General features: G+C 42.3%; 1 protein-coding gene and 1 long non-coding RNA gene across 10 annotated transcripts in view; one reads left to right on the top strand and one right to left on the bottom strand.

Moving 5' to 3' along the window:
- Positions 1-23,489, top strand: part of CEP120 (centrosomal protein 120) — a 119,797-nt gene that overhangs the window by 37,134 nt on the left and 59,174 nt on the right. For 3 of the 9 annotated variants that reach the window (XM_072840779.1, XM_072840772.1, XM_072840780.1), the window contains exons 2-4: positions 4,054-4,171; positions 18,471-18,552; positions 22,575-22,731. In XM_072840779.1, the coding sequence (XP_072696880.1) occupies positions 4,169-4,171; positions 18,471-18,552; positions 22,575-22,731 (242 nt within the window). In that variant the 5' untranslated portion in view covers positions 4,054-4,168. Of the gene's footprint in view, positions 1-4,053; positions 4,172-18,034; positions 18,249-18,470; positions 18,553-22,574; positions 22,732-23,489 lie in introns of those variants that run through there. The other 6 variants (XM_072840778.1, XM_072840777.1, XM_072840774.1 and 3 more) reach the window with 5 other exon arrangements.
- On the bottom strand, positions 8,015-17,834 carry LOC140641242 (uncharacterized). Its single transcript, XR_012037778.1, has 2 exons — positions 17,688-17,834; positions 8,015-16,919 (listed from the first exon to the last, which is right to left on the bottom strand). It is a non-coding gene; the product is annotated as an uncharacterized lncRNA (long non-coding RNA).

The raw sequence follows: 23,489 nt of genomic DNA, 5'->3' as shown, positions 1-23,489 counted from the left end.
AATTGGGCTGGGTCGAGAGAAAGCTAATTGACCTAAGCAGAAATGCTTTAGGGAATGGAAAAGGAGGAAAGAAACCCCACCATGTGTGTAAGATGAGCACTCCCTAGGCTCTAGTCTCAGAAGTGGTTAACTATTTAGATAGAATGATAATTGGGTCCAATGCAATGATTTATTATACCAGTTAACGCTTTTTAAATGGAAGGAAAGTAGAATATCTGATCACTTTTCCTAAAACTTAAAAGCTTTCTTTAATTAAAAAATAAATCACCAGTGGGTTTAACGGAACCTAGATATATGATAAATTTATTCAAGCCCTCTGATGAAGTTCAGTGGAAAATTTTCCAAGATAGACAGTGATGTGTATTTGGATATTTGAAATTTAAAGAAACCCCTGGGAATCTGATGGTGCCTATACTTCTATTTTGGTCCAATTACAAAATAGGAGAAAGTCCTTGAAAACTTTTGATATCTACATTTAAAACATTGAAATTTAAGAGTTTGACAAAGGTAGAAAGTCGCTGGCCAAATCTAAAGAAAATCACATAGTGTTTTGTTTTGATGAAATGAATATTCCAAGAAAATGTTTAATATTTTTATATTTTTATAATAGAGGATATCAGTCAAATATATCATGTGAGGCTAGGTTTAGAATCCATCTACTGGCTAAAATCCATCATAGTTTTGTCCATTTGTGCAACAAATATTTATTGAATGCCTATTGTGTGCCAAGTACCATTCTAGACACTGGGGATAGGGAGTTGAACAAACAAGATCCTTGTTTCATGGAGATTAATAGATTGAACTTCAACTGCACTTGTGCTATTAACATAACGAGTTGTTAATTTAAGCAAATTTAGGACACAATGTACCAAATGGTGTTAAAATTCCCAAGAAGAAAATAATAATGAACAAATAATACAATGGAGTAGATATCACTTTGGGGTATTCCTATTCCTTGATGGAGATCACAGAAACTGGTTTGTTAGTAAACATTGGATGGTGAGCAGAACTGTAACATCCCTTATCTTGCTGTGATGCAAATGTTCTCTAAGTAAGAATCACTAGAAATGGCTGATGAATACATACTTTTGCAAACATATTTCGAAGATACTTCTCATTGCATCTCTGAGCATTGGTTTAAATTCTGCAAAAATCTAAATTTTAAGACTATTTCTTTCTTTGTTATTGTAAGTATCTTTCTCACTCCCTAATGAAGCAATTCTCTTGGTTTATCAGATTTCTGTGGCACTACCAGTGAGAATACCAATGAAACATACAGGTTTCATATTTTACTTCTCTTTTTTCCTTTTCTTTCCTTCAATTTTTCCTCTGTCTCTTCTTGATCCTTGCACGATAATCATACTTTTCAAGGTTAATTCACTCCCTCTTGTCCCTGACATCCCTGTAAAATTATCTGCTCAGAGAACATCTTAACCTTCATGTTTTCCCCAAAGTATCACCATAAATCTTTCTTTTCTTCTCTAGTCCAAAAAAATCACTTCTCGTTTTGTTAGAAAGTTTCTGAAATCAGATAGACTGTGAAGTGTTTCCTAATGCATCAAAGAACGGATGGTATGATCTGAGCAAGGCAGTCTCGTAGCTACATTTTTTAACTTGCACCAATTCATTTGAATTCACCTGTGTCTTCTACACCTATAGAACTTAGATCTCTATTACTATCCCTCACTGGGGCAGATAATTCTAATATCATTGTAAATTTGGCTTCATTTATTTAATAAGAATTTCTTGAGCCTCTGCTACAAATTTACTCAAACAGTCTTCCAGGCACAAGGAGTATAGTAATCAACAAAATAGACATGTTCTCTAACTTACTGGAATTTGCTATTCTTGATTTTGGGGAGATTACATATTTCTGGCTAGTGTTAGGATAATCTAGTCAATGTTGATGTTGCAGATTTTGAGCTAAACGTTAAAAAAAATCACTACTTCTTATCTTGTAATGAACTCCTATCTGGAACATTAGTCATTTTATGATCAAAGAGCAATTCACATTTGTAATAATTTATAGGGTACACTAACATTCTGTTACCATGCTCACCACTCGACAAACCTAAGAGTGCCTCACAGCTAAGTATCCAACCATTTAACTGCAGTAATTGGAATAGTCAAGTCAGCTTTCCTGAGAACTTCATTCATCATATTGAAATAACGACTTCAGTATGTAATTGGGAAAATAGATTTAATCTCCAAACCCTGGAGTGCTATGTGAAACTAGGACATTCCTTCCCCCTAGATATTCTTTCTCCCTTTCACTACTGTGAATAGTCAAGTAAATCTGTCTGAAGAATATAAGTGATGAGTTACCAAATGACCCTGTAGCTGGAGAGAATGGCTGACATTGATGGGGTTTAGGTGGAGTCAAGGCTGAAGATGTAGTCCAAACCAAATTTCTTTGAAGTATTGTTTTCTCTTTTAAAGTCATGCAAAAACGTCTATTGTGGGACACCCTGGTGGCTCAATGGTTGAGGTCTGCCTTCTGCTCAGCTCAGTGCGTGATCTTCGTGATCCCAGGGATTCCAGGATTGAGTCTCACATCAGGATCCCCATGGGAAGCCTGCTCTTCTCCCTCTGCTTGTGTCTCTGCCTCTCTCTCTCTGGGTCTCTCGTGAATAAATAAATACAATCTTTAAAAAAAACCTCAATACATCTATTGTATCCATAAAGCTTCATGTTTTAGTTCTTTTTTAAAAAGATTTTATTTATTCGAGAGAGAGAGATTGAGAGAGGGGCAGAGACGCAGGCAGAGGGAGAAGCAGGCTCCATGCAGGGAGCCGGACATGGGACTCGATCCAGGGACTCCAGGATCACGCCCTGGGCCGAAGGCAGGTGCTAAACCGCTGAGCCACCCAGGGATCCCTAGGTTTTAATTTCTTTCCGTCAACTAACATAGGGCAGGAGTTTCTACTCTAGTTTCCTAGCCCAGCCCCATAGGCTCAGGTCATGTGTGGAACCCAGTTTGAAATCACTAGCTTAACACAAGCTGTGAGAAGACCTTGCCTCTCACTACCATCCAGTTGTTCCAGTTATCCAACTTTACTTTTTCTGATGTGTTAAAAAGTAATGAAATCCCTGCTTTTCGGTCCACAGTGTTGTTGGGAAGATTGGAAGACTTGATTAGATATTATTATTTAAAAAATTTTTATTAGTAGTATTAAATACTTGGTTTAACAACCTGTACTTGGGTCTGGGCCAAGGTACAAATATAAAATGGTTCCATTTTTCTCTAGTTACTGCTTCTAACTAGCTTCCATTGAGTCTCTTTTTCCCATCCCTTAATGACAACTTGATCAGAAGTTTCTGATCACTCCCAGGTTATTAAAATAACAGTTCAGTTCAATTTATCTGTTTGAAATCTCATCTCATATCTGTTTGAAATCTCATTTCTTCCCATTTTCCCTGTTCAGCCAAGTTTCTACCCAGGGGATTTGAGTGGGGAAAGAAATGGGATCCATTTTTTTCATCCTCTCTCCTCCCTTTCTTTTGACACCCTTACTCCTCCAGAGAATTGGGATCCAAGATGGAGACTGGCTGTAAATATTCCTGACTTAGCAGATGCATCTGTGCTCCTGTCTGGTCTGTTGCCCTTTCTCTGTTCAAGATCTGTCAGTCTCTGATGCTTTGAGAGTGGCTCTCAGCTAAATGCTGTTTCTCCTGGGACATATATTTGAATCATATCTAGGGATAATGTTGGTGGGGGTAGCATGGGGGGCTTCCCAACGGAATGCATGGTGTTCTAAAAGACCTGCCTAACTCAGTCGTGTTTGATTTTTCCTCCTCAATTGCTTCTGGAAGCAGATCAGTTCCCATCTTGAAGTCTACCACATAGCTTCTCAAGGCTGTGGCCTCCTCACCTGGTGACCTGCCTTCTTGGACATCAGAATGGCTCAATGGAAGTGATCTATCCCCATATTCTTTTCATTCATGAGAATCTCAAACATTTTTGTCACAACAAAATATGATGCAGGCTGCTAATCTCTCTCTCATACACACACACATACTTACAGCCTTTTTTTTTCTCTCTCTTTACTTAAGTATCTACAGTGGACTGCTGATGAGCAAACCTCATCACCTCTGTGAGAGATTCCTGTTGACTCACTCCTTTTTACTTGGCCTGGGCTGAGGAGAGAGAGCCTTTTGACCCTCTACAATGGTAAGGCTGTCAGGCTTATCACTAACCAGTCCTCGGCCTGTCATGTTTGAACATAGTGGTAGGTGGCTGCTCAGCTGATGGTCATGCTGAACCACTGTGGTTATCTCCTCAAAACCCAGGAGAAGCATCCAGGCCTTAATTATCTTGGGTGCTCTTCAGAATGAAGGAGACATGATACTGCTTTATCATCCTTTGAGTCATGGGTGACAACTCCAAGGCAACAAAGCCCCCATTCAACATCCTGTTACCTGTTACACTTGATAGAATCTGCCTGGAAATGTACATATTTTTGCAAATGAAAAGTTTTATGTTGGCAGCAAAAACACACACAATCATTTAGGAAGGACAGTTTAGTGATTTATGCAACTGCCAAGGGATATCAGCTTTGTTATACCACTTGTAAAATGATATGACTAAGCACGCTAGCTTCTGGCTGTCGGGGATGCTTGTGTTATCACTCAGAGATGTGGGTGAGGAGTGGAGGGAGCCTTCTGTCTTCTCTGAATCCAGGCCATATGTTTAGAGCCTTTCTTGGAATTCAATTGGTTGGGGGCAAGGGGAGTGATGAGTAATTATGTCTGTTGTTATAATTTCTGGTTGTTAATGGTGGCTGTAACACAGAAAGGCAGGAGATAGTTTCATACCCTTCAGGTGTACTTGCAGTATCATCATTAACCAGAACCCTTGTGCCAGAGATGTCTTATAGTATAAAAGACTGTGTTACTGTTTGGTGGGGTCAGACTTCTGTGGGCCCAAACACCCAGAAGCCTGGGAAATTTCTCTTCCAGACAGCTGAGTAGGCTGGTACCACTTCTTCCTCCACCATGGGCTTCAGTGCTTCAAAAGGAAGCTTTTTAGAGGGGGAAGAAATTGACACACATGAGACATTGCATAAGAGGTGAATCAAAGTTCTGAGGTGTCATATGTTGTCTAAATGACGCAGTGTTACAGTGGTAGGGCTTTCATTCTCAGCACATACCATCCGTTCTTTTACCCCTAAAATGAAGCCCTCTCAGCGTCTGGGTGGCTCAGTCAGCTAAGTGTCCGAATCTTGATCTCAGGTCAGGTCTTGATCTCAGGGTTGTGAGTCTGGGCCCTGTGTTGGGCTCCATGCTGGGCATGCAGTCTACTTAAAAAATAAATAAAATGAAGTCCTTTTATTTAAAAAAAAATTTTTTTTAAGATTTTATTTATTTATCCATGAGAGACACAGAGAGAGGGGCAGAAACACAGGCAGAGGGAGAAGCAGGCTCCATGCAGGGAGCCTGACGTGGGACTTGATCCTGGGTCCCCAGGATCATGCCCTGAGCCGAAGGCGGCGCTAAACTGCTGAGCCACCCTGGCTGCCCCAAAATGAAGTCATTTTAAAAGTCGGCTGCCTGTAGTATGCAGGAACTCTACCAGTGGCCTCGTCCTTCCAAAGCAAACCTGAGCAGCACTTTGAATTGGCCTACAGCCCATTAGCACAGTTGCAGAAGTATCTTTAGCTCTGTCTGTTCTCTACAGAGGAGGAGGTGTTCTCCCACTCTCTGCTCTGTACCTTGCCTCAGGGAGAGAGCAACTGTGCCCCATACTGTGACTGGGTGCTTCAAAGCCCATTCCAGCCTAAAGTGAACCCCATGAGGCTTACTCCACAGAGGAGGGAGAGCAAGAAATGTTGCTTATCTTCAGATTCTTAAATTTGACCACAAACTCCTCTTGCCAGGCAGAAATTCAATCTCACTCACCCTGAGGTTCCCCATTGCACACACAAAATGTACAAAGCTGTCTGGGTTTGTACATCGAAAAAATGTCTGGGGAGGATTTTCGAGATTTGGCCCTTCCTGGTCACTGATAAGTTAGCCATTATCCAAGCCTCCAGAGTCTTCTTGATCTCTAGTGAGTTTGCTGATTCTGTGTCAAATTATGGGCATGAGAACATGTGCTGAGGATCATAAATGAGGGCCTACAGTCTCCCTGCCCTGGGGATCTCACAGCACTAGTTCCTGTTTCTGCCCTTCCTGAAGGTTCTGCCGGGAAGTAGAATGTGGGTCCCCAAGATCATTGCCTTTCAGTCTTCTTCCCACTTGGAGGTAATCTCTTCTTTCCTGACTCCTGTCCTTTCTCTGCTCTTCTGGGATGCCTATTAGAATCACCTTCCTCAATTTAGGCCAGAGGTAGCCAGAGTGTGGTTGGAAGAAGTTTTGATTGCCTAGGGGAGTGTTGTTGCTGTGTTTTTTTTTTGTTTTTTTGTTTTGTTTTTTGGCGTAAATTAGTAATCAGCATTTTTTTAAAGTATTTTATTTATTTGAGATAGAGAACAAGTGGTGGGGAGGGGCAAAGAAAGAGGGAGAGAGAGAGAGAGAGTGAGAGAGAGAGAGAAAGAGAGATAAGCAGAATCCCTGGTGAGCAGGGAGCCTGATGTGGGGCTTGATCCCAGAACCCTGAGATCATGACCTGAGTCAAAGGCAGATGCTTAATGGATTGAGCCACCCAGGGGCCCCAGTAACCAGCATTTAAAAATCACATGAGTGGAGGAGGTCAAGATGGTGGTGGCGGAGGAGACCTTAGTTTTGTCTGGTCCCAGGAATTTAGCTAGATGGCTATTAAGTCATTCTAAACACCAGTGAACTCAATCCAGAGAGCTAAGGAAAGAATAGCTGCAACTCTACAAATAGAAAAGCTACCACTTTCTGCAAGTTAAGAGGCAATCTAGGGGAAAATAGATCTGGGCAGGAGGGAGCAGGGAGCCTCTGGCAGCTGGCTACGGGAAAGTGATAGAGTTGTGGAGTGCAAAATCAGAACTTTTAGAAGTCTGCTCCAGTGAGGGATGTCCCTGCCTGAAAGGAGCTGAGGCAGCAAATCGGGGTAGAATCCCTGGTGGGACAGTGTGGCCTCAGGATTCCCAGAGTCACAGGAAGAATGGGAGTGTTGAGGGCAGCAGAGTTTCCAGGCATTGGAGCAGGGAACCTGGCTGCAAATCAGAGAGCCCAGGAGGGGGCTCTCAGCTTGACGGTGCCATAAACTGTGAACCAGGCACAGTCTGCACAACCACTCTCCAAGCAGGGGCCCAGCCAGCAGTAGAACCAGGGAGACCCCTCCCCCTTTCTCCTCCAGGAGGAACGGTATGCACATGGGAAACATGGGAGTCTGCAGGGTTTGGGGACTCAAAAGGGGGTTGTGGGCCTGTGTTAGAAACGCTGAGTCACAGGCTGGGGGAATGTGCAGTGCAGATGGAGACCAGGGAGACCGGAAACCTTGGCTGCTTTTCCCTGAGGGCCCATTGAGGAGTGTTCTCCCCCCCCCCCCCCCCCCCCACCTTCCTGGGGACTCTTCCCTGCAGATTGGGAGGGATTGGGAGGACACCATTCTCACTCTCATCCTCTAAAGCACAGAAAGCGTTCAGGGAACAAAAGCCATCTAGGGCAATCCTGAGGTGATTAGCCTGGCCACCTGGCAAGGGCGGTACAATTCTGCCTGCTGGGGGCAAAGACACCTGAGAAACACAACAGGCGTCTCCCCCAGAAGATTGGCAAGAACAACCAGCCAAGATCAAGTTTACTGATGGTAGGCTCATAGGGAACTGCAGAATCCAGCACTAGGGGAATATAGCCTGATTCTTTAGTCTTTCAATTTTAATTTTTTTCTCTTTCCTGTTTTCAATGAATTTATCAACCCCTTAAAAAAATCTTCTATCCTTTCATTGTACTTAATTTTATTTTGTGTGTGGTTTTATACATATATATATATATATATATATAAAACTTTCCTTACAATTTTGTGATACAGTGTCTTCTGACAAACAGACCAAAATATACGCAGAATCTTCTCTATGGCTCTGTTCTCTTCACCTGTCTGATCATATTCTTTTTTTTTTTTTTTTTTGTTAAAGTCATTTTAAATTTTCATCTTTACAGTTACATTCTATCCATTCAATGTATTTAATTTTATTTTTGTATATGTATATGTATATACACACACACACACACACACACACACATATATATATAAAAGTTTTTCTTTCTTTACAACTTTGAGATGTAGTTTCTTCTAACCAACCAAAATACACTCAGGATATAGTCTGTTGCTCTGTTCTGTTCACCTATTTATATTCCCCCCCTTTTTTTTTTAATTTTTAAAAAATATTTATTTATGATAGTCACAGAGAGAGAGAGAGAGAGGCAGAGACACAGGCAGAGGGAGAAGCAGGCTCCATGCACCGGGAGCCCGATGTGGGATTCGATCCCGGGTCTCCAGGATCGCGCCCTGGGCCAAAGGCAGGTGCCAAACCGCTGCGCCACCCAGGGACCCCTATTCCCTTTTTTTTTTTTGTCTTTTAATTTTTCATTTTTATGGTTACATCCTATCCTTTCATTGTATTTAATTTTATTTTTGTACACAAAGAGGTTTTTCTTTCTTTTTTTCTTTTTAAAGATTGTATTTATTTATTCATGAGAGACACAGAGAGAGAGGCAGAGACATTGGCAGAGAGAGAAGCAGGCTCCATGCAGGAAGCCCAATGTGGGACTTGATCCCAGGACTCCAGGATCATGCCCTGGGCCGAAGGCAGATGCTCAACCACTGAGCCACCCAGGTGTCCCAAAGTATTTCTTTCTTTACAATTTTGGGATCTATTTTTCTAACCAACAGACAAAAATACTCATAGGATTCAGTGTATTGCTCTGTTCTGTCTCCTCTTGTCTGATTATATTTTCTCTTTTCTTAATTTTTTTCTTCGGTTTTGGGTCTCTTCTAATTTGTTTAGTGTATATTTCTCTGGGGTTGTTGCTATTTTAGTATTTTGTTCTCTTGTCATCTGTTCTTCTCAGGACAGAAGGACAAGATGGAATAACTCACCACACACACACACACACACACACACAAAAAAAAGAAAAAAAAAAAACAACAGAAAAAGAGGCAGTACTGACTGCCAGAGACCTAATCAGTATGGACATAAGTAAGATGTGGAATTAGAGTTCAGAATGATGATTAGAAAAGATACTAGCTGGCTTGAAAAAAGCATGAGGTACTAGAGAATCCCTTTCTGGAGAAATAAAAGAACTCTAATCAAATTGACATTAAAAAAGGCTATTAATGAGATGCAATAAAAAATGGAAGCTCTAACTGCTGGGAGAAATGAGGCAGAAGAGAAAATTAGTATCTAGAAGACAAAATGATGGAGAATAAAGAAGCTAAGAAAAACAGATGAACAACTACTGGATCACCAGGGGGAGAATTCAAGAATATTAGAATAATAGGGATCCCAGAATAAGAAGAAAGAGAAAGGAGGGCAGAAGGTATACTGGAGCAAATTATAGTCGAGAACTATCTGGGGAAGGAATCAGGCATCCAAGTCCAGGAGGCACCAAGAACTCCCTTCAAAATCAACAAAAATAGGTCCACACCTTGACATGTAATAGGGAAGCTTGCAAATCTCAGAGACAAAGAGAAAATCATGAAAGCAGCTCGGGGATAAGAGGTCTGTAACTTGCAAGGATAGAAACATTAGATTGGCAGCAAACCTACCCACAGAGATGGGCAGAGAGAACTGGCATGATATATGTAGGGTGCTAAATGAGAAAAATATGCAGCCAAGAATACTTTATCCAGCTAGGATGTCATTAAAAATACAAGGAGAGATAAAAAGCTTCCAGGACAAACAAACTAAAAGAATTTCTGGTCACTAAACCAGCCCTGCAAGAAATATTAAAAGGGATCCTTTATGTGAAGAGAAAACCCAAAAATAACATAGACCAGAAAGAAACAGAGACAATATACAGAAACAGTGACTTTATAGGTTATACAAAGGCACTAAATTCGTATCTTTCGATAATTACTCCGAATATAAATGGGCTAAATGCCCCAATCAAAAGACACAGGGTATCAAATTGGATAAAAAAGTAAGATCCATGGATATGCTGCCTGGAAGAGACTCATTTCAGACCCAAAGACACCTCCAGATTAAACTGAGGGAGTGGAAAACCATTTATCATGCTAATAGATGTCAAAAGAAAGCTGAAGTGATAATCCTTATATCAGACAAATTAGATTTTTTTCAGATCCCTCCCCCCCCGACAAATTAGATTTTAAATCAAAGACTATAAGAGATGAGGACCAGATGGACTTCAAAGATACATTCAGAGAATTTCATAGTAAAGCAACAGAATACACATTCTCCTCCAGTGCACATGGAATATTCTCCAGAATAGATCACATACTGCACCACAAATCAGGTCTCAACCAGTACCAAAAGATGTGATTACCACAGTGCTTTGAAACTTAAACTTGGTCACAAGAGGAAATTGGGAAAGAACTCAAATACATAGAGGCTAAAGAGCATCCTACTAAAGAATGAATGGATCACCCAGAAAATTAAAGAAGAATTTTAAAAATTCATGGTAACAAATGAAAATGAAAACATAACTATTCAAAACCTTTAGGATACAGCAAAGGCAGTCCTAAGAGGGAAATATATAGCAATACAAGCCTTTTTCAAGAAACAAGAAAGGCCTCAAATACACAATCTAACCTTATACCTAAAGCCTGGAGAAAGAACGGCAAATTAAGCCTAAACCCAGCAGGAGAAGAGAATTAATAAAGATTAGAGCAGAAATCAATGAAATAGAAACCAAAAGAACAGTAGAACAGATCAATGAAATTATGAACTAGTTCTTTGAAAGAATTAGTAAGATTGATAAACCCCTGGCTGGACTTATCAAAAAGAAAAGAGGAAGGACCCAAATAAAATTGTGACTGAAAAAGGAGAGATCATAAAAACCACCAAAGAAATACAATAATAAAAACATAGTATAAGCAACTATATGCCAGCAAATTAAGCAATCTATAAGAAATGAATGTATTTCTAGAGACATATAAACTACCAAAACTGGGACAGGAAAAAATAGAAAACTGAACAGACCCATAGCCAAAATCAAAAACCTCCCAAAAAACAAGAATCCAGGGCCAGATGGCTTCCCAGGGGAATTCTACCAAACATTTAAAGAAGAATTAATGCTTATTCTCTGAAAGAAATTGCTACAGAAAATAGAAATGGAAGGAAAACTTACAAACACTAAGAAGCCAGCATTACCTTGATAACAAAACCAGACAAAGACCCCACCAAAAAGGAGAATTACAGACCAATATCCCTGATGAACATGGATGCAAAATATCTCACCCAGATACTAGCCAATAGGATCCAACAGCACATTAAAAGGATTATTTACCATGACCAAGTGGGATTTATTCCTGGGCTGCAAGGGTAGTCTACTACATTAATAAAAGAAGGGACAAGAGCCATATGATCCTCTCAATAGATGCAGAAAAAGCATTCTTTCTTGATTAAAACTCTTCACAGCATATGGATATAGAAAACATACATCAATAACATAAAAGCCATCTACGAAAAGCCACTTCTAATATTATTCTCAATGGGGAAGAATTGAGAGCTTTTCCCCTAAGGTCAGGTACATGGCAGGGATACTCACTCTCACAACTGTTGTTCAGCATAATACTAGAAGTCCTAGCCTCAGCAATCAGACAACAAAAAGAAATAAAAGGCATCTGGATTGGCAAAGAAGTCAAACTCTCACTCTTCACAGATGATATGATACTCTATATGGAAACCCCATAAGACCCCATCCCAAAATTGCTAGAACTCCTACAGGAATTCAGCAAAGTGGCAGGATATAAAATCAATGCACAGAAGTCAGTTGCATTTCTATACACTAACAATGAAACAAAAGAAAGGGAAATTAAGGAGTCGATCCCATTTATAATTGCACCAGAACCATAAGGTACCTAGAAATAAAACTAACCAAAGAGGCAAGGACTTGTACTCAGAAAACTATAGAACACTTATGAAAGAAATTGAGGAATACACAAAGAAATGGGAATACGTCACATGCTCATGGATTGGAGGAACAAATATTGTTAAAATGTCTGTGCTGCCTAGTGCAATCTATACATTCATTGCAATCCGTATCAAAATACCATCAATTTATTTCACAGAATTGGAACAAATAATCCTAAAATTTGTATGGAACCAGGAAAGATCCCGAATAGCCAAAGGAATGTTGAAAAAGAAAACCAAAACTCGTGGCATCTCAATTCCAGATATCAAGCTGTATTACAAAGCTATAATCATCAAGACAGTATGATACCGGCACAAAAACAGACACAAATATCAGTGGAACAGAATAGATAATCCAGAAATGGACCCTTAACTCTATGGTCAACTCATCTTTAACAAAGCAGAAAAGAATATCCAGTGGAAAAAATGACAGTCTTTTCAACAAATGCTATTGGGAAAATTCTGGGCAGCCATATGCAGAAGAGTGAAAATAGGCCATTTCCTCATACCTTATACCTCATACCATACACAAAAATAGACTCAAAATGGATGAAAGACCTAAATGTGAGACAGGTAGCATTCTCTATGACCTCAGCCACAGCAACTTCTTGCTAAACATGTCTCCAGAGGCAAGGGAAACAAAGATAAAAATGAACTATTTGGACTTCATCAAGATAAAAAGCTTTTGCACAGCAAAGGAAACAGTTTACAAAACCAAAAGACAATGACAGAATGCGAGGAGATATTTGCAATTGTCTTACCAGATAAAGGGCTAGATCCAAAACCTATAAAGAATTTACCAAACTCAACACCTAAAGAACAAATAATCCAATTGAGAAATGGGCAGAAGACTTGAACAGACATTGCTCCAAAGAAGATATACAAATGGCCAAGAGATACTTGAGAAAATACTCTACGTCACTTGGCATCAGGGAAATGCAAATCAAAACCACGATGAGATATTACACCAGTCAGAATGGCTAAAATTAACAAGTCAGGAAATGACAGATGTTGGTGAGGATGAGAAGAAAGGGGAACCTCGTACAATTTGGTGGGAATGCAAGCTGGTGCAGCCACTCTGGATAAACAGTATGGAGGTTCCTCAAAAAGTTGAAAATAGAGCTACCTTAAAACCCGGCAATTACACTACTAGGAATTTACCCCATAGACAGAAATGTAGTGATTCTAAGGGGCACCTGCACCCCAATGTTTATTGAAGCAATGCCCACAATAGCCAAACTATGGAAAGAGCCCAGATGTTCATCAACGTATGAATGGATAAAGATGTGGTATATGAATACAATGGAATACTCAGCCATCAAAAAAAAAGAGAAATCTTGCCATTTGCAATGACTAGGATGGAACTAGAGGATATTGTGCTAAATGAAATAAGTCAGAGAAAGACAAACATTATCTCACTCATACATGGAATTTAAGAAACAAAACGGGATCATAGAGGAGGAGAGGAAAAAGTAAAACAAGACGAGAGGGAGACAAACCATAAGAAACTCTTTTTTTTAGATTTATTTACTTATGAATGATAGAGAGAGAGGCAGAGAGAGAAGCAGGCTCCATGCCAGGAGCCCGAGGTGGGACTCGATCCTGGGACTCCAGGATCGTGCCCTGGGCCAAAGGCAGGCGCTAAACCGCTGAGCCACCCAGGGTTCCCCAGAAGCTGTTAATCATGGGAAACAAACTGAGGGTTTCTGGAGGGGAGGTAAGGTGGGGGGATGGGGTAACTGGGTGATGGACATTAAGGAGGGCATGTGATGTGATGAACACACACATGGGGGTTATGTAAGACTGATGAATCACTGACCTCTGCCTCTGAAACCAATGAGACATTACATGTTAATTACTTGAATTTAAATTAAAAACATTTTTTTAAATAAAGTAAATAAATAAAAGAAAAAATCAAATCAGTAGGGCACCTGGGTGGTTCAGTTAAGTGTCTCACTCTTGATTTCAGGTCAGGTCATGATCTCAGGGTGGTGAGACTGAGCCCTGCATTGGGCTCCACACTGTGCCAGCTCCCTCTGGCTCTCTACTTGCTCTCTCTCTCAAATTAAAGAAAGAAAGAAAATCAAAGGAGTTCACATTAAAATCTATAATTCTAACTTCTAATGGAGCATTAGGAAATCTGGCTTTTACGAGCTGGGCAGAGAAAGGCTGCCCATTAGATAGGCGGGGCCCTCTGCTTCTGCACAGGTCCGGCCCCGCAGGTGTCACTAGTTAATTGCAATCACCTGACCTGAAGGAATGTTTGACTTTGGAGCACCCTGCTGTGGCCTTTGATAAGAGCCAGGAGAGAAGCTGTTTTGGGAGGATATCACCCTTAGAAAATATAGGCCGAGGTGAGGGAACATACAAAAGCTGGTTATCTTTGCAGAACACAAAAAGAAACAAATGACAAAATAATACATCTGTCCATATACACAATAAAAATGGCTAGTAAAGTCAGATTTCATCATAGCTGGGGCTTCTCATTGAAGTAATGCCAATTAATCTTCACAAACACCTATTAACCCTGTTTCACAGATGGCAAAAGTGAGGTTTTATATATACAAATGGCCAAGCAACTTGGGCAAGTCACAAAGTGAATAATATGGCAGGATTTGGAATGCAGTTCTCTATGGCTCTTGGCTATTGGGCTTCCCTGCCTGTCCTGACAGGGCATTAGCAACCCTTCTTCAGGGGAGTAAGGGCACCCAAATTCATTGTCAAATTTATAGGTATCACATACTGAGTTGGAAGGAAAGTCATGTTGACACCGTGTAAGAGTTCCTATCTCCACTCTTCCTCCCTCTGCCAGAAGGAAGCTGTTTTCGGAGACCCTCTGGAAGGTCAGGGTCTGGGACCATGCTTTTACACGTTTTAGGTCTTGAGTACATGTCTTTATGTTACTCCTGCTATCTTGTCTGAAATTGTACTAAGTGCACGTATGTGTGAGTGTGTGTGTTGTGAGAAGGGGAAAGAAGAAGGAAGGGACAGAGGAAGGGGAACATAGCTTCTGATCCTTCCTGTCTTGGGCCATAAACGTTGCTGGGGAGACAAAAAAAACAAAACAAAACAAAAAAAAACTAGAGGCCTACTATAACAAAAGTGCTTTTCCAAATTGTAAAATAACTTCAGAAAAAGAAAGACTTGGGTCAAATCCTTTATTTTGTTCTTTACTTTTTGGTAGAAATCCATAAAAACAAAGCTACCTAATATAAGCTTTTATTTATTTTTAAAAGATTTTATTTATTCATGAGAGACAGAGAGAGAAAGAGAGAGGGAGAGAGAGGCAGAGACACAGGCAGAGGGAGAAACAGGTCCCATGCAGGGAGCCCAATGTGGGACTCAATCCCGGGTCTCCAGGATCATACCCTGGGCTGAAGGCGCAGTGCCAAACCACTGAGCCACCGGGGCTGCCCTATGATAAGCTTTTAGGTGGACAATTTGAATTTGCATGTTTATAATGAATTTCATATTGCCTATTACACAAAATTTGTCTTAACAGCATTTGCGTAAGTAAATTTAGGTTAAAATACGATGGTTTGTGCTAGAACTGAAGTTACTACTGTTTAATATCACATTTGATAAATTAGATTAGGGATGCCTGGGTGGCTTAGTGGTTAAGTGTCTGCCTTCCGCTCAGGTCGTGATCCCGGGATCCTGGGATGAGTCCCATATCGGGCTCCCCGCAGGAAGCCTGTCTCTACCTGTTTCTGTCTCTGTCTTTGTGTCTCTCATGAATAAATAAATAAAATCTTAAAAAAATTAGATTATAGGGCAGCCCAGGTGTCTCAGTGGTTTAGCGCCACCTTCAGCCTAGGGTGTGATCCTGGAGACGGGATTGAGTCCCAGGTCGGGCTCCCTGCATGGCGCCTGCTTCTCCCTCTGCCCGTGTTTCTGCCTCTCTCTTTCTCTCTCTGTGTCTCTCATGAATAAATAAATAAAATCTTAAAAAATTAGATTATAGAATAACAGATAAACGGCTATAGATGCTGGTGGAATTATAATTCCATTTCTAGATGGGATATGTGGGAAGTTTTATGTCATTAATTTGGTACCGTATGTAAAAGAAGAACCAACTAAGTTGATTTCAGAAGCTGTGATGATATGATTTTGAGGGTAATAGTGTTGTTCAGAGGAGGGGAGAAATCCAGATAAAAGGAACTGTATGAAAATTTTACTACGTGAGAAAGTTTCTGAATTAATTTTAATGGTTTGCCAGATTTTTTGTTTCCGATGTGAGATGATTCTGACATTCAGTGAGGGTTTACAATCTATCTTTTCAGTCTGAAATATCATAAAACAAAACAATGAGGCATCTTGATGGCAATTTCCTAGTTCTCGTATAGCTACAAACATAAAGCCCGTTATTGTTCATAGAAAAAGATAATAACTAAATGGCACTTACTACATTTAGGTCCCGAACTAAGAAATTATGTATACTACTATTGTGTAGTGAAACTGAAGCTCAGAGAGGTAAAGTGAGTTGCCTAAGGTCACCTAGCATGTGAATGGTAGAATTAGTTCCCCAACTCTGATTTTCAGGAGTATTCTTTGCACTGGAGACACTTTGGCCCCATTGCTTTGGCCTCCTTTTTTCCAGGATTTAATCTAAATAGTGTTTTGCGCCATAAAAACCTTGCTTTTGGCTTGCTGTTGTTGAACTGTTTGCTGATCCCCAGTATTGTCAATGGGGATCTTCATTAGACTGCTCAACAGATGATATGTTAAATAAGGACATTGGTATTACTTCAACAAAATTTAGACAGTGTTAAACTCCACAGGATACATGACGAATTTCTTTAACGAAGTTTCAAGGGGAAAAAAAAGTGGAAATGAGTGCCTGTGCATGACAAGACACGAAAGACCGATCAATCCAATACACTGCTTTAAAACCTCTCTGGATCCTGATTTGAACACCTGAAAAATAATTATCAATCAGGGACATTTGAACAGCGTATACTTACAGGTGTTAGGGAATTTTTTTTTAACTTTTTAGGTAAAATAATGCAATTGAGGTTAATATATCAAGGTATTTAAAAAATCTTTATGTGTTAGAGGTACACACTGAAAGAGATGAGTTGTTAGGATACTAGGGTCTTGCTCCAAATTAACGGAGCAAATGAAGATTGGTCTTTAATTGGTAATTGTTGAAGCTGTGTTTCGGGTACTTGCTGGGTTCCCTGTATTACTGTATATCTAGTTTTGAGTCTGTGTGACATCTGACACAAAGAATGCCTTGTTAACGACGAACCCAAAGTAGAGCATTACTTTGGTTTCGGCCTGCAGGATGCCTCCTTTCCAGGGAGCTCTCTCCCCCAGTGTGCACATCCTTCTCCTCTCCTTTTGGGTGCACGGGGATGTGGGGTGGGGATTGTTTTTCCTTCCTACTCACCGCCCCCCTCGCCCCGCCCGGAGGTGCAGTCCCCGCGAGGCCACCTCGGAAGGATTCCTTTCTAATCTTCCCCGGAATTAAGGCCCGAAGGTTGTGGGGCGGGGCGGGGCGCGAGGCTTCGTTTCCTGGCGGTCTCGACCGTGCTAACGAGCTCACCCGGTCGTCAGCCGACCCTGGAACCTGTACTTTCTCATTTCCCTGGCCACGTGACTATGTTTTCGTTTCAGGGTAGTTTCTAAAGTACAGGAAATTCTCGGGGAGTCTACGTCACCGCCAGCAGTTACAGTAATTACCGTAGTGACGCTACTTGTCTTCAAAACGCGAACTTTCATGGTGCGGCGCGAGTACTATTTGGGGCTTTTTCAGTTCAGCCTGAGGTGGCGGTTCAGTCACTGAGGAGAGTTTTGAGCAGTAGTGACGCGGGCAGCTCTGCGCGTGCTGTGTGCGCGTGCGCGCGCCCGTCCTCCCTGCCGCCCTGGCCCCAGGTGCTGGCGGGCGGGGGCGGAGCGCACGCTCACAGCACTACGGTCGCTGCCGGAAGCGCTCGCCGCGGCAGTGCGCCTGCGCCTTCGGGCCCGCCAAGGCGCCCGCCTTCCCCCGGCCGGCCAGCAGGGGGCGCCGTGGGGCCATGGACGCGGCTTCTCCCTGGGGCTGTGGATCAGGGCTTAAAAGGGCCGAGGCGAAGCCGGCTGAGGGGCGTTCTAGCTGCCGCCGCCCTGGTCTCTATCACCCTTTGTCCTCCAGGCTTCCCCGGCGCTGGGCCTGCGGACCCGGTTGCTAGGCGGAAGCGGGGCGCGGCGGCTGCCGCGGCGGCTGCCCGGGCGTTTGAAAAGCGGCAACGCAGGCGGCAAAAGGTCCTCCGGCGGCGGGCTCGCCTCCCCCCGCGGGCGTGGCCGTGGCCGTGGCCGTGGCCGTGGCCTTGGCCTGGGTCGGGGCAGGGCTCGGGCTGCGCCGGCGGCCCGGGGTCGGGGTCGGGGTCGGGGTCGGGGAGCGCGGAGCGGGCGGTGGGAGCCGCGCCGGGGCCCTGGGGCTGGTCGCGGGCCTGCCGCCCCTCACCCGGGTCCCTCTTCCCCCAGGCAGACCCCGCCTGCGGGCCGCGCGCCGCGACCATGGTCTCCAAGTCCGACCAGCTGCTCATCGTCGTGTCCATCCTGGAAGGTGAGCGGCCCGGGGCTTTGCCTGCGCAACTGCAGCCTCTCGAGTTCTCGCAGAGCGGCGTGCGGCCGAGGCCTTGGGACCCGCGAGAACCTGGGCGTCTGGGCTTCCGCGCCCTCCTGGCTCTGGCTCACAGTTTGAGTTAGTTGGGTCTGCTAGGCGATTGACTTAAGACGAATCTCTCAAGGGAGTGTGAGCGCTTAGGGGTAGGAGATGTTTAACGTGAGCAGTCGGAGCCCCAGAGAATGTAGGAAAAACGACTTCCATCCGTAACAGCCTTTTACGTGTGAGCTTAGTGTGCCTGCAGAGCACGTCCTGCTCAGCGGCCCCTGGTCAAGCCATTTGCGAGAACTTTGAGGCAAATACAGATTTCCCGCAGTATTGCAGAGGCTGTTCCCCTTTACGAGCCTTGATAGGGGTCCTAGAGGTCTGGAGTTGTCCAGACTGTTATACGGGCCTCGAGGTTTGGCTTGTTGAATACCTGACATTTGATTATGGGAGGCTTTTGGAGTGTCAGGCACTGTGCTGGGAATGGAAGGATAGGAGAGCCCCAATCAGCGTGCAGAATGTGCATTTTTCAGGGTGTGGAAGAAGGAAAGACAAGCTCTGGGGATGATTTCCCAGCGGAAGTGATATTGATTTGGGTCCTAAGGGATGATTACATAGGTGTCAAAGGGGAGGAAAGGAGGGCTTTTCACGCAAAGGGAAGAGCCAAGAAAACTCCAGGTATGGAAAAACCAGGCGTATTGTGCAATTGCTTAAATTCAGTGTGGTTGGAAAGTAGGTTGCCGGAAAGTGGAGGACATAGGAATTGGTAGATAGATGGAGGACAGGTGATGAGTAACATGACAAGTCATCTGGAGTGGACCAGAGGGATGGCTGGACTTTTTTTTTTTTTTTTTTTCATTTTATTTATTCATTCATGAGAGACACATAGAGAAAGACACACAGACACAGGCAGAGGGAGAAGCAGGCTCCATTCCATGAATGATGTGGGACTCGATCCCGGGTCTCCAGGACCACACCCGGGACGAAGGTGGCGCTACGCCACTGAGCCACACAGGCTGCCTGACTTTTTTTTTTTTTTTTTTTTTTTTAAGCACCCAGTGGAGGTTTTTTGTGGAGGCCTGGCATGATTTGGAGGATAAAGTGAACGAGTTATAGTGAGTTTTGGACCAGAAAGCTTACCAGAAGCTGTAAACTCTTGAGGCATTTTATTATTTTATTTTATTTTTAAAATAAATTTATTTTTTATTGGTGTTCAATTTGTCAACATACAGAATAACACCCAGTGCTCATCCTGTCAAGTGCCCACGTCCGTGCCCACCACCCAGTCACCCCCACCCCCCGCCCACCTCCCCTTCCACCACCCCTAGTTCGTTTCTCTTGGGGCATTTTAAACTGTTAGGTTACTTATTGTTTAAAGACAGAGGATTGAAATCCCTTTGTCATTTGGTCAGTAAAAGCTTTTGGACTTGCTACTTGATCCCTGCAGGGCAAAGGAGGAAACTGAAATAAAAGGCGTGCGCTGTCTCTCCCTTCAAGGATGTAGTAGTCTGTCTTCTTGGGGAGATCCAATTCAGTTGCAGGACACAGTATGTTGGGAGGCGGTAGAATATTAAAAACACTGGATGTGGGCTGTAAACATTGGTTTTGGGGATGAGTTGGTATGATGTGCTTAAGGGCAGTGAGTGTTAAGGTTGAAAGAAAGTCCTTGCTGGCAATTAGATTACCCAGGCCAGCAGCGATGGAGTAAGTATGGTGGATGGAGTGGTGGAGAGGTCTGTAAGATGCCCCGGGTCAAGGGAGGTGAACACTGAGGAATATTCTGGTAAAATAAGCTTGTGTAGCTGGAGTGAATAGACCCTGGAGGATTTTGACAGCCAAGGAGTTTAGAGTTCATGCTCTAAAAAAGAGGGAGTCGTCCATATTCCTAAGTAGAAGTACATTATTTGCAAGTTTAGTAGCGGTGTTGCAGGGAAGAGAACTTGGATTCAGGGATGTCAGTTAGGTGTTGCCACAAACATAGCTACCACTGGCGTGTGCGCCTGCCTGCAAACCAGCTCCTTTTGTTTGTGTTTCCATCCATCATTGTAACTGTGTTGTTGCCGCAAGCCCAGAACCTGAGAGTCCTTATCTCCCTGGATAGGAGATCCCCACCTTCCATCCCCACTTTCTCCATCCCCACCTTCCAAATGGTCACCAAGTTTTGTTAGTTTTATTTTTAAAATAATACGAGGTGCTTTGTGTAAACTGGTAAATGAATAATTTTCCACTGTGAGTGCCCTGCTTTGAGGTCCTCATTATCCACCTAATCTAATGTAGTAATCTCTTCAGTAGTCTCTTTCATGAATGGGTTTTTTTTTTCCTTTTTCCTTTTTCAGAGTAATCTCTTCAGTAGTCTCTTTCATGAATGGGTTTTTTTTTTCCTTTTTCCTTTTTCAGAGAACGTCTACTGTTCTTATCACTAGGGTAATTGTTTTGAAATGCAAATCTTACTGTCTTAAGATCCTTCAGTGTCCTAAGGGATAATGTCTCTACTTTTTAGAATGGATTCATGGCCCTTTATGATACATTTCTTGCCTACTTTTTCAGCTTTACCTCTTCTCCTGTCGTATGTTCATATATTTCCAGCTCCTTAGTTAAATTGAGCTACCTGCGGTTTCTTGACTTTAGCTCTAGAAATGCCCTTTATTCAAAAGAAAATGATGAGGTTTCTACCATGAGCAAAACTGGGGCACCTGCTGATTCCAAGGATGAAAAAGACAAGGTTTCTGTTCTCGGAGTATTGTCTTTGGAATGAGGCAGGCACCTGTTCGTTCCAGTACATATTCTTGTTCTAAGGCCAGTTGGTGCTTTTAGTTATGATAGTGTGACTGAAAATACAGGTTTTTTGACATTGATGAAATTCATCTGGGCAAGCCGGTGATCTTTTAGAGTGGCTCAAAATGAGTGCAGGGAGAGGCCTCTGTGACTGCTAATTGGGAGAGCTGAGCCACATGTGGTAAGACTTCTAGATGGGGAGTTTCAAATGAGAGCTTCAGGTTGAAAGTCACAGGATTGCAGTCAAGATCTCTCTGACCTCTTCCTTACAAAGTAGCTTGTACCAGGGTGAGTAGCAGCTGGGATGTATTTATTTAACAGTGGTCAACACTCATCTCACCAAAATATGCCTCACCAGACCTGTAAACAGGTTGAATGTTTGTGGTGTTTTCAGTTTCTCTTTCCACTAGACCCTCAATTCCTTAAGGGCAAGTACTCTCTGTATCCCAGCCTTTGTCATAATTAATACCTGACTCTGATGTGCCTTCAGTAAACAGGGAAGGAATGGAGCAGGCAGTACCAGTGGAAAATGATGTGTAGACAGAAAATTTTATTCCTTTTGATCATTTACAACATTGTCCTTGAGATTTGAATGAATCTGTAAAGAAACCTGTGTCTCTTTTTCCCTGGCCAATTTGCTGAGTATTTAGGCAAATTAAGATACAGGCAAATTAAGAAACAGATTGTCTTTTTTTTTTTTTTTGCTAACTTGATTATTTCCCAACTCTCCTGACAACTTCATTGTTCCATATTCACTGCTGGTATAGTAATACCTAAAATAGTGAAATCACATTTTTAATTGTTTAATACTACGTTGGCATTGAGATCTTTGATGCTCAGAGGGCAAATCAAGGACAATAGCATTGACCTCAGATGGGATCTTGTTAGAAATGCAGCCTCTTAGGCCCATCCTAGACCTAGTGAACCAGGATATACATTTGAGCAGGGTCACCAGGTGATTCCTGTGCATGTTGATGTTTGAGAAGCACAAGTTTACAAATTGTAGCTTTCACTTTGATTCGTTTGTTGTGAATCATGAATTTGTACATGTTTAGTAAGTAATTAGTGGAATATAGAAGTCAACAACTCCTGATGTAGATCAGTTTTTAAAATGTGCTAAAAGATTATATTTGAAAAAAAATAAAAATCATATTTTGATGGTTGTATGCTTCTGATTAATCCTTATAGTCTTTTAATTCCAGGTCGCCATTTCCCCAAGCGTCCAAAGCATATGCTTGTAGTAGAAGCAAAGTTTGATGGAGAACAGTTGGCTACCGACCCTGTGGACCACACTGACCAGCCAGAATTTGCTACAGAGTTAGCCTGGGAGATTGACAGGAAGGCCCTTCATCAGCACAGGTGACTGCTGTTCTCAGTTCCTCCCTACTCTGTGTTTCAGGCTCCTAGAGATGAGTAAATTTATATCCTATTAGATTATAGTAACAATGATAATAATACCTGTTTAGTAGTTTTGTAATGTGCCAGATTTTCAAAGTACTTTGTAGTAATAATTCATTTGAGTATCAGAACAGCCCTATGAAGTGGGTGTTAGGATTTCCTCCCCATTACGAGTGAGGCCTCAAAAGGTAAGTAACTTGTCGTAAGTTAGCTGGTTGGCTGTAGAGCCCAGCCATTTGACCGCTAGAGCCTGCATCTCTAACTGCTACATCTAGTTTTTCTGATGTCTGAGAGAATAGACGTTATAGAAGGGAATAGATAGATATTCTGTAATGATGCCTAGCCAATATTAATGAGGGTTGGAACTCATTGTAATTTCTGTTACTTCATTTGTTATATATACTTGACCTGCCAAGGACATATAAATATGTGTATATAGTAATTACATAAAAGACTCTAATATAGGGCAGCCCGGGTGGCTCAGCGGTTTAGTGCCGCCTTTAGTCCAGGCGCTGATCCTGGAGACCCAGGATTGAGTCTGACATCAGGCTTCCTGCATGGAGCCTGCTTGTCCCTCTGCCTGTGTCTCTGCCCCTCTCTCTCTCTCTTTCTCTCTCTCTCTGTCTCTCATGAATAAATAAAATCTTTAAAAAATATATATTTTATACTTGATTTTAGACATATAAACATTGGGTATCAGGACATAAAACAAGCTTAAA

This window comes from Canis lupus, chromosome 10 (genome assembly GCF_048164855.1).
Source record: "Canis lupus baileyi chromosome 10, mCanLup2.hap1, whole genome shotgun sequence".
Lineage (NCBI taxonomy): Eukaryota > Metazoa > Chordata > Mammalia > Carnivora > Canidae > Canis > Canis lupus.
The sequence above is the reverse complement of the archived record's forward strand: the minus strand, read 5'-3'. Positions and strand labels throughout refer to the sequence as shown.